The sequence below is a fragment of the Osmerus eperlanus genome, chromosome 2, assembly GCF_963692335.1.
Source record: "Osmerus eperlanus chromosome 2, fOsmEpe2.1, whole genome shotgun sequence".
In the NCBI taxonomy this organism is placed as follows: Eukaryota; Metazoa; Chordata; class Actinopteri; order Osmeriformes; family Osmeridae; genus Osmerus; species Osmerus eperlanus.
The window spans coordinates 24,539,042-24,550,640 of record NC_085019.1 but is presented as its reverse complement, the minus strand read 5'-3'; the positions used below and the strand labels follow the sequence as shown (position 1 = coordinate 24,550,640).

Genomic DNA, 11,599 nt, shown 5'->3' with positions numbered 1-11,599 from the left:
AAACTTAACGCTTGTGTATAAATCAGTGCCTTCATTGCACATTTAAACTATGCATACTTGGATGTTTACAGTATTTACATTGTTGCTTTTGTAATGTGTTTGAGCAATTAACAGCAGGATTTGAACCTGCCACCACTTGATCTGCAGTACTTTTGAGCTATATCCATGCCCTGATCCCATTCAGGATGGCCTGCCCTGCTCAAGAAACTACCTCCCTCCATACCCACCCTAAAATGTGCCCAACTGCACACCAGCCATACTTATATATACTATAATCAGCAGCCTGAACCTTATAATTACAGACTGGTAGGCATCAGTAGTATTTAAACCCACGTTCCACACCAAAACCATGTTCAGGCAGAGTGCACATCGTTCTCCCCTGACAGGTTCACCACGGGAGGCAGAGTAAACGACAGGATCAGAGGTCATTCTGTAAAAAACAGTCTTTATTTGTCTGCAAAGGGACAGAAACTCTACTCCCTCTAGGACCACTCTGCAGCGGCCCCGCCCCACTCGGAGGCCTGGGCAGTCGGGGCGGCGGACCAGTCCTCCGTCGCCGGCTGGGCGCTCCAGTCCTCTGCAATACGGCAAGAACACGCCAGAACATCATTACACAGGGTAGAACCAGGACAGGGAGAAGGAGGCAGACAGGGAGAAGGGGGAGAAGGGGGCAGACAGGGAGAAGGGGGCAGACAGGGAGAAGGGGGCAGACAGGGAGAAGGAAAGAGAGTGAAGGGAAGGGGGAGAGAAAGCAGATCTCACCAGAGAATCCCTCTGTGGCTCCAGCAGCAGGTTTGGCAGCAGCAGCAGCAGCAGCAGAAACTACAAACACACAAAGTAAACACACCATGTTAACCAACACCACCATGTTAACACAAATACAGCAGTGTTTCTCAACTGGTGGGACAAATGTGGGTTGTGAGGTTAGACCAGTTGAGAAACACTGCAATAGTGTCTCTCCGTTTTGGGACAAACCAGTGTCCACTACAGATAGTTGTGTTGGCGTGGTAATAGTTTAAGGTGCTTCACATGATCAATTCAACACCAGGCTGCATGCATTATGGTCTAGCATCCACCCCACCCCACCCCCTCCCTCCCACCTGCTGGGAACTGCTGGATTGGCACAGAGGGCACGGCCACACCCTCAGACCAGTCTGCCACCTCTGGTTGGGTGAACTCGGCCGCAGGGGCGGTCCACTCTCCCTGGAACTCCTCCTTCCCAACGGCCTTCTCTGCTGCAGCCTGCTCCTCCTTCTCAATCTGTCAGGACGACAACCAGGGTTACACATCTACTTCCTGTGTACCAGGGAGAACTTCCTGTGTAGTACCTATGGGTTAAACTGTGTGTGCTTGAGTGTCTCACCTCCCTCCTCAAGAGTGAGTGTGTGTCTCACCTCCTCAGGGTCCCTGTAGAAGTACAGGTCAGGCATGACCTCCCAGGGATGCTCCCTGGAGATGGTGCCCCTCATCCTCAGCACCTCCCGGGCCAGCATCCACCACATCAGACCCACAGAGTGGTGGCCCTGCACACAACAGATCATCATCCACCACATCAGACCCACAGAGTGGTGGCCCTGCACACAACAGATCATCATCCACCACATCAGACCCACAGAGTGGTGGCCCTGCACACAACAGATCATCATCCACCACATCAGACCCACAGAGTGGTGGCCCTGCACACAACAGATCATCATCCACATCATCAGACCCTGGACACCATTGTGAAAAGGGCAGGAGCCTGCTCCAGGCAGTGTAGTGTAGCAGCGCTCGAAAACATAGCCCCCCTTCACCCACTGGTCAGAGCTGGGGGGGCGGGGCACTGCGTCTCTGTAGCACACATCCTACACCCCGCGCAGCACAGACAGGACCGCGCCGGGCTCTAACGGTGTGCTTACCTTCCCTAACCCAGCAGCTAGCTAACCCTAACCCAGCAGCTAGCCAACCCTAACCCAGCTGGAAGGGCGTCCTGACCTTGTTGTTGCAGGGGATGGCGATGTCCACGTATCTGAGCGGAGAGTCAGTGTTGCACATGGCGATGGTGGGGATGTTGACGTAGGACGCCTCCGTCAGCGGCTGGTGGTCGGCGCGCGGGTCCGTCACGATCAGGAGGCGGGGCTCGCGGAAGGCTGCCTGGATCTGATTGGTGAAGGTGCCGGGCGTGAAGCGGCCGTGGAAGGTGGTGGCGCCGGATGCCGAGGCAAACTTCAGCACAGCCCTCTGGGAAATGGAGGAAGGAGGTAATGTTACTGTAGTCCCAGCCAGACAGGGATGGGGAAAGGTACCTCCACTGCTCTGTACAAGGCCACAGTAGCAAGCAGGAGTCATGTGATTTAAAGTGGAGAAAACTTGTTTTACCGTCAAATTACAACAGTATTATAACAGCATTATAACAGTATTCAACACTTTTGCAGACTTGTCAAAGCCAGGATTGGTGAATTTAGCCGTGTGTGAATTTGAACCATAGGGGTCTATCGTATTGTTGAATAATAACTAAGGGTTAGGGTACCTGCTGTGTTCAGGGTTGTGTGTGTTCTCTAGCTACCTGTCCTGTGTGTGTGTTGTCTCTAGCTACTTGTCCTGTGTGTATGCGTGTTCTCTAGCTACCTGTCCTGTGTGTGTGTGTGTTCTCTAGCTACCTGTCCTGTGTGTGAGTGTGTTCTCTATCTACCTGTCCTGTGTGTGTGTTCTGTAGCTCAGGGGTTCTCAAACCTTCGGGGCCAGGGACCCCTTACAAAGGTGAACATTTTCCAAGGACCCCACCATAATCGGAACACCCATTAAGCATACCCTTTGTGTTCTTAACTGGACACAATATGCTTGTTTTATTGGTGCAAATGGTCCCCATCTGTAGATATAATATATTCTTCACTTTTTAATGATACAGCACAATTTTCCAATGTTATAATTTATGCCAAATGATTTCGCGGACTCCTTAGCTATGGTTCGAGGACCCCACTTTGAGAACCACTGGTCTAGCTACCTGTCATGTGTGTGTGCGCACGCTGTCTCTAGCTACCTGTCATGTGTGTGCGCACGCTGTCTCTAGCTACCTGTCGTGTGTGTGCGCACGCTGTCTCTAGCTACCTGTCATGTGTGTGTGCGCACGCTGTCTCTAGCTACCTGTCATGTGTGTGTGCGCACGCTGTCTCTAGCTACCTGTCATGTGTGTGTGCGCACGCTGTCTCTAGCTACCTGTCGTGTGTGTGCGCACGCTGTCTCTAGCTACCTGTCATGTGTGTGTGCGCACGCTGTCTCTAGCTACCTGTCATGTGTGTGTGCGCACGCTGTCTCTAGCTACCTGTCATGTGTGTGTGCGCACGCTGTCTCTAGCTACCTGTCCCGTGTTCCTGGAGGAGATGACACAGACGTCAGCAGGGTTCTCGATGGCTACGATGGCCCTGGCCGCCAGCAACAGCTTCTCCCAGGTCTTCTTTAGGTTGATGATGTGGACACCTGGAGTCAACAAACATGAACATCACCCTCTGGTGCAGACTCCTCCTCAAACCTCAATACCTACACACAAACGGAAAACGTCAGATATGAACCTAGATGGTTTCTACACCACATCTACGTGTCTCGCGCCTCACCGTCGCTCTTGCGCTTGTACACGTAGTGCTCCATCTGGAAGTCAACATTAGTGCCTCCCAGATGCGTCCCCGCCGCGAGGAACTTCAGCACGTCCTCCTCCTTCAGCTGCAGCACGTCCAGACCCCCCGACATCTTCGATCTCTCTCCGTGTTCTTATAGCTGGCGAGGTCATGGGAGACAAAACTGGTCAGCATTTGCTGTTAATTTAAACTAGCTAGGCCTTTGTTCGTTTTTTTTTTAATTGTTGTTGAGATGTTGTTGACCGGAGCCTCGCCTCAAGCATGTTCTTGTCCTCATGACACAGTCACTTGATAAACTATACTCTTGACTTTTGATGTCCTTGAGCGTGAACGTTAGTTCCGAGTTTTCTTTGAGAAACGCTCAATCCGAAACCCAGTTTACGAGTGGCAATGAATCAAATCTTATATTGACAACAGTTAAGACACCGTTCACAATTTTGTAAACGTTTACCCTTCTCTCCTTCACATTCACCAAGATGGGGCGGCGTTTGAGAGTTTTTGGAAACTTCTACAACTCCGCTTGAGCGCGCTGCTGCGGCTGAATGTCATCCCGCAAGACGCGTGTCGCTAGCAAGACATGCTAATAATGCTAACGGTTCTTTTACTGCGGATATGGAGCGACTTTCTGCGTGCAGGTCTGCATTTGGAACGATGGGAGACGTACTGTGCATTGTCATCGAGTTTGTTCAGTCTTTTATTGTAGCGCTTGTTTGATCTGGAGCGAGAAATTAACGTTTAAAACTCACCACGAGACAACACCGTGTGGAATTCAGACCACACGATAAAAAAGAGGACGATGGGAGGATGTGACGTTGTATATGTTTCCGAGTTTGCACGTCCACCATTGGCTGGTCGAGGCCGAGGAGCTGGTTGTGTAGTTGCGTGTTTTAGCCACTAGATGGCGCGGCTACGCCTCGTCCCAACAAAGATATGAACGGGGTAACAGCAGATCGGACCACGAGCCCATATTAAGACACTGAGATGGAAAGACCATATTAAGACAATCCTGAGACGCCGACAGCGCGTGGAACAGCGGACTGTGTTGCAACTTTTATTTGTTCGAGATAGTCTGTTCCAGGTGAAGGTATCCCAATATGTACATACTGACTGTGCAATCTGTTGAGAAATATTTATTGGAAATGTAATTTTTTCTGAAGATTTGGCCTATATTACTTTTAATTAATTTAGCTGACGGTTTTTTCCAATGTCACATACACAGAGCATATAGAAAATACGTGTATACGTGTGTAGTTCAGTACAGACCAGAGTCAAGGAACAGTCTGTATTGCCAGACACAGTGCAGAGTTGTAACCACATATTAGCTGTCAGGCAGAGTGCAATGAAGACAACATTTCAACTACAATAGTGAATTGTACAGTGCAGCTAAATCGACGTCAATCAAATGTCACAAGTGCATCGTTAATGCAGTGTGCATCTCTTGCCAGATACTTTTATCCCAAGCAACATACAGGAGGGATTTGTACCTGGGATCTTTTGAGTTCCAGTCAAATGTTCTACAAGTTTGGTCATCTGTCCCTGTGAGTGGATATCTGGAACCTACTGGAACATCTACATAACTACTGTTAAGGGTAACCGGGGTAACCATGAGGGTGGATGTGTGTGTGTGTGTGTGTGTTACCATACTTTATGAAGTCTAGTCTTGTCCTGTATTCAGACCCTTGCCTGAACCTTGACCTCAGTCTTGACCGTGTGTTTGTAGTTCCCTGTTAGACCCTGACCTTGGATTCTGCCCTAACTGTTTAATAAACCTTCTGTGATTCTGCACTGACTGTTTAATAAACTTTGTGATTCTGCACTGACTGTTTAATAAACTTTGTGATTGGATCCTGACTGTTTAATAAACTTTCTGTAATTGGATCCTGACTGTTTAATAAACCTTCTGTGATTGCAATACCGTTCTGTTTGTCAAGATAGGGTCCAATCAGAATCAGAATCAGAATCAGGTTTATTCGTTTGTATAACATACATGGCGAATAAACCGAATTCTGATACCGTTCTGTTTGTCACCCATCTGCCATCCTCCATACATACTCATACATGTACCAGACTCTAATATATATTAGATCAACACAACTTTATTCATTTTCATCAAAAAGTATGTTTGCTTTCCACAAACGGCATACATTATATCAATATGAATAATAATAAAATAAAAAGATAATAAAATGTTTTCATTTCACAGAAGCTTTATCCAAAGCAATGCACAGCACGGGAATGCTGTACATTGCACTCTGCAGTCTCTTCATATGTAGTCAAGAGCAGTCCTATGCTGTAACCACTGTGCTGCCCTCCCCTATAGCAGTCCTATGCTGTAACCACTGTGCTGCCCTCCCCTATAGCAGTCCTATGCTGTAACCACTGTGCTGCCCTCCCCTATAGCAGTCCTATGCTGTAACCACTGTGCTGCCCTCCCCTATAGCAGTCCTATGCTGTAACCACTGTGCTGCCCTCCCCTATAGCAGTCCTATGCTGTAACCACTGTGCTGCCCTCCCCTATAGCAGTCCTATGCTGTAACCACTGTGCTGCCCTCCCCTATAGCAGTCCTATGCTGTAACCACTGTGCTGCCCTCCCCTATAGCAGTCCTATGCTGTAACCACTGTGCTGCCCTCCCCTATAGCAGTCCTATGCTGTAACCACTGTGCTGCCCTCCCCTATAGCAGTCCTATGCTGTAACCACTGTGCTGCCCTCCCCTATAGCAGTCCTATGCTGTAACCACTGTGCTGCCCTCCCCTATAGCAGTCCTATGCTGTAACCACTGTGCTGCCCTCCCCTATAGCAGTCCTATGCTGTAACCACTGTGCTGCCCTCCCCTATAGCAGTCCTATGCTGTAACCACTGTGCTGCCCTCCCCTATAGCAGTCCTATGCTGTAACCACTGTGCTGCCCTCCCCTATAGCAGTCCTATGCTGTAACCACTGTGCTGCCCTCCCCTATAGCAGTCCTATGCTGTAACCACTGTGCTGCCCTCCCCTATAGCAGTCCTATGCTGTAACCACTGTGCTGCCCTCCCCTATAGCAGTCCTATGCTGTAACCACTGTGCTGCCCTCCCCTATAGCAGTCCTATGCTGTAACCACTGTGCTGCCCTCCCCTATAGCAGTCCTATGCTGTAACCACTGTGCTGCCCTCCCCTATAGCAGTCCTATGCTGTAACCACTGTGCTGCCCTCCCCTATAGCAGTCCTATGCTGTAACCACTGTGCTGCCCTCCCCTATAGCAGTCCTATGCTGTAACCACTGTGCTGCCCTCCCCTATAGCAGTCCTATGCTGTAACCACTGTGCTGCCCTCCCCTATAGCAGTCCTATGCTGTAACCACTGTGCTGCCCTCCCCTATAGCAGTCCTATGCTGTAACCACTGTGCTGCCCTCCCCTATAGCAGTCCTATGCTGTAACCACTGTGCTGCCCTCCCCTATAGCAGTCCTATGCTGTAACCACTGTGCTGCCCTCCCCTATAGCAGTCCTATGCTGTAACCACTGTGCTGCCCTCCCCTATAGCAGTCCTATGCTGTAACCACTGTGCTGCCCTCCCCTATAGCAGTCCTATGCTGTAACCACTGTGCTGCCCTCCCCTATAGCAGTCCTATGCTGTAACCACTGTGCTGCCCTCCCCTATAGCAGTCCTATGCTGTAACCACTGTGCTGCCCTCCCCTATAGCAGTCCTATGCTGTAACCACTGTGCTGCCCTCCCCTATAGCAGTCCTATGCTGTAACCACTGTGCTGCCCTCCCCTATAGCAGTCCTATGCTGTAACCACTGTGCTGCCCTCCCCTATAGCAGTCCTATGCTGTAACCACTGTGCTGCCCTCCCCTATAGCAGTCCTATGCTGTAACCACTGTGCTGCCCTCCCCTATAGCAGTCCTATGCTGTAACCACTGTGCTGCCCTCCCCTATAGCAGTCCTATGCTGTAACCACTGTGCTGCCCTCCCCTATAGCAGTCCTATGCTGTAACCACTGTGCTGCCCTCCCCTATAGCAGTCCTATGCTGTAACCACTGTGCTGCCCTCCCCTATAGCAGTCCTATGCTGTAACCACTGTGCTGCCCTCCCCTATAGCAGTCCTATGCTGTAACCACTGTGCTGCCCTCCCCTATAGCAGTCCTATGCTGTAACCACTGTGCTGCCCTCCCCTATAGCAGTCCTATGCTGTAACCACTGTGCTGCCCTCCCCTATAGCAGTCCTATGCTGTAACCACTGTGCTGCCCTCCCCTATAGCAGTCCTATGCTGTAACCACTGTGCTGCCCTCCCCTATAGCAGTCCTATGCTGTAACCACTGTGCTGCCCTCCCCTATAGCAGTCCTATGCTGTAACCACTGTGCTGCCCTCCCCTATAGCAGTCCTATGCTGTAACCACTGTGCTGCCCTCCCCTATAGCAGTCCTATGCTGTAACCACTGTGCTGCCCTCCCCTATAGCAGTCCTATGCTGTAACCACTGTGCTGCCCTCCCCTATAGCAGTCCTATGCTGTAACCACTGTGCTGCCCTCCCCTATAGCAGTCCTATGCTGTAACCACTGTGCTGCCCTCCCCTATAGCAGTCCTATGCTGTAACCACTGTGCTGCCCTCCCCTATAGCAGTCCTATGCTGTAACCACTGTGCTGCCCTCCCCTATAGCAGTCCTATGCTGTAACCACTGTGCTGCCCTCCCCTATAGCAGTCCTATGCTGTAACCACTGTGCTGCCCTCCCCTATAGCAGTCCTATGCTGTAACCACTGTGCTGCCCTCCCCTATAGCAGTCCTATGCTGTAACCACTGTGCTGCCCTCCCCTATAGCAGTCCTATGCTGTAACCACTGTGCTGCCCTCCCCTATAGCAGTCCTATGCTGTAACCACTGTGCTGCCCTCCCCTATAGCAGTCCTATGCTGTAACCACTGTGCTGCCCTCCCCTATAGCAGTCCTATGCTGTAACCACTGTGCTGCCCTCCCCTATAGCAGTCCTATGCTGTAACCACTGTGCTGCCCTCCCCTATAGCAGTCCTATGCTGTAACCACTGTGCTGCCCTCCCCTATAGCAGTCCTATGCTGTAACCACTGTGCTGCCCTCCCCTATAGCAGTCCTATGCTGTAACCACTGTGCTGCCCTCCCCTATAGCAGTCCTATGCTGTAACCACTGTGCTGCCCTCCCCTATAGCAGTCCTATGCTGTAACCACTGTGCTGCCCTCCCCTATAGCAGTCCTATGCTGTAACCACTGTGCTGCCCTCCCCTATAGCAGTCCTATGCTGTAACCACTGTGCTGCCCTCCCCTATAGCAGTCCTATGCTGTAACCACTGTGCTGCCCTCCCCTATAGCAGTCCTATGCTGTAACCACTGTGCTGCCCTCCCCTATAGCAGTCCTATGCTGTAACCACTGTGCTGCCCTCCCCTATAGCAGTCCTATGCTGTAACCACTGTGCTGCCCTCCCCTATAGCAGTCCTATGCTGTAACCACTGTGCTGCCCTCCCCTATAGCAGTCCTATGCTGTAACCACTGTGCTGCCCTCCCCTATAGCAGTCCTATGCTGTAACCACTGTGCTGCCCTCCCCTATAGCAGTCCTATGCTGTAACCACTGTGCTGCCCTCCCCTATAGCAGTCCTATGCTGTAACCACTGTGCTGCCCTCCCCTATAGCAGTCCTATGCTGTAACCACTGTGCTGCCCTCCCCTATAGCAGTCCTATGCTGTAACCACTGTGCTGCCCTCCCCTATAGCAGTCCTATGCTGTAACCACTGTGCTGCCCTCCCCTATAGCAGTCCTATGCTGTAACCACTGTGCTGCCCTCCCCTATAGCAGTCCTATGCTGTAACCACTGTGCTGCCCTCCCCTATAGCAGTCCTATGCTGTAACCACTGTGCTGCCCTCCCCTATAGCAGTCCTATGCTGTAACCACTGTGCTGCCCTCCCCTATAGCAGTCCTATGCTGTAACCACTGTGCTGCCCTCCCCTATAGCAGTCCTATGCTGTAACCACTGTGCTGCCCTCCCCTATAGCAGTCCTATGCTGTAACCACTGTGCTGCCCTCCCCTATAGCAGTCCTATGCTGTAACCACTGTGCTGCCCTCCCCTATAGCAGTCCTATGCTGTAACCACTGTGCTGCCCTCCCCTATAGCAGTCCTATGCTGTAACCACTGTGCTGCCCTCCCCTATAGCAGTCCTATGCTGTAACCACTGTGCTGCCCTCCCCTATAGCAGTCCTATGCTGTAACCACTGTGCTGCCCTCCCCTATAGCAGTCCTATGCTGTAACCACTGTGCTGCCCTCCCCTATAGCAGTCCTATGCTGTAACCACTGTGCTGCCCTCCCCTATAGCAGTCCTATGCTGTAACCACTGTGCTGCCCTCCCCTATAGCAGTCCTATGCTGTAACCACTGTGCTGCCCTCCCCTATAGCAGTCCTATGCTGTAACCACTGTGCTGCCCTCCCCTATAGCAGTCCTATGCTGTAACCACTGTGCTGCCCTCCCCTATAGCAGTCCTATGCTGTAACCACTGTGCTGCCCTCCCCTATAGCAGTCCTATGCTGTAACCACTGTGCTGCCCTCCCCTATAGCAGTCCTATGCTGTAACCACTGTGCTGCCCTCCCCTATAGCAGTCCTATGCTGTAACCACTGTGCTGCCCTCCCCTATAGCAGTCCTATGCTGTAACCACTGTGCTGCCCTCCCCTATAGCAGTCCTATGCTGTAACCACTGTGCTGCCCTCCCCTATAGCAGTCCTATGCTGTAACCACTGTGCTGCCCTCCCCTATAGCAGTCCTATGCTGTAACCACTGTGCTGCCCTCCCCTATAGCAGTCCTATGCTGTAACCACTGTGCTGCCCTCCCCTATAGCAGTCCTATGCTGTAACCACTGTGCTGCCCTCCCCTATAGCAGTCCTATGCTGTAACCACTGTGCTGCCCTCCCCTATAGCAGTCCTATGCTGTAACCACTGTGCTGCCCTCCCCTATAGCAGTCCTATGCTGTAACCACTGTGCTGCCCTCCCCTATAGCAGTCCTATGCTGTAACCACTGTGCTGCCCTCCCCTATAGCAGTCCTATGCTGTAACCACTGTGCTGCCCTCCCCTATAGCAGTCCTATGCTGTAACCACTGTGCTGCCCTCCCCTATAGCAGTCCTATGCTGTAACCACTGTGCTGCCCTCCCCTATAGCAGTCCTATGCTGTAACCACTGTGCTGCCCTCCCCTATAGCAGTCCTATGCTGTAACCACTGTGCTGCCCTCCCCTATAGCAGTCCTATGCTGTAACCACTGTGCTGCCCTCCCCTATAGCAGTCCTATGCTGTAACCACTGTGCTGCCCTCCCCTATAGCAGTCCTATGCTGTAACCACTGTGCTGCCCTCCCCTATAGCAGTCCTATGCTGTAACCACTGTGCTGCCCTCCCCTATAGCAGTCCTATGCTGTAACCACTGTGCTGCCCTCCCCTATAGCAGTCCTATGCTGTAACCACTGTGCTGCCCTCCCCTATAGCAGTCCTATGCTGTAACCACTGTGCTGCCCTCCCCTATAGCAGTCCTATGCTGTAACCACTGTGCTGCCCTCCCCTATAGCAGTCCTATGCTGTAACCACTGTGCTGCCCTCCCCTATAGCAGTCCTATGCTGTAACCACTGTGCTGCCCTCCCCTATAGCAGTCCTATGCTGTAACCACTGTGCTGCCCTCCCCTATAGCAGTCCTATGCTGTAACCACTGTGCTGCCCTCCCCTATAGCAGTCCTATGCTGTAACCACTGTGCTGCCCTCCCCTATAGCAGTCCTATGCTGTAACCACTGTGCTGCCCTCCCCTATAGCAGTCCTATGCTGTAACCACTGTGCTGCCCTCCCCTATAGCAGTCCTATGCTGTAACCACTGTGCTGCCCTCCCCTATAGCAGTCCTATGCTGTAACCACTGTGCTGCCCTCCCCTATAGCAGTCCTATGCTGTAACCACTGTGCTGCCCTCCCCTATAGCAGTCCTATGCTGTAACCACTGTGCTGC

At 51.7% G+C, this 11,599-nt stretch overlaps 1 protein-coding gene across 1 annotated transcript; it reads right to left on the bottom strand.

Annotated features, from left to right (window-relative positions):
- Window positions 1–425: 425 nt before the first annotated feature.
- LOC134036441 (small ribosomal subunit protein uS2-like) lies at window positions 426–4,465 on the bottom strand. The gene is made up of 8 exons (XM_062481404.1): window positions 4,358–4,465; window positions 3,591–3,750; window positions 3,338–3,456; window positions 1,975–2,220; window positions 1,395–1,523; window positions 1,101–1,260; window positions 763–822; window positions 426–577 (listed from the first exon to the last, which is right to left on the bottom strand). The coding sequence occupies exons 2-8, from the start codon at window positions 3,721–3,723 to the stop codon at window positions 483–485; spliced, it is 942 nt and encodes a 313-aa protein (XP_062337388.1). The 5' UTR covers window positions 3,724–3,750; window positions 4,358–4,465; the 3' UTR covers window positions 426–482.
- Window positions 4,466–11,599: the final 7,134 nt, after the last annotated feature.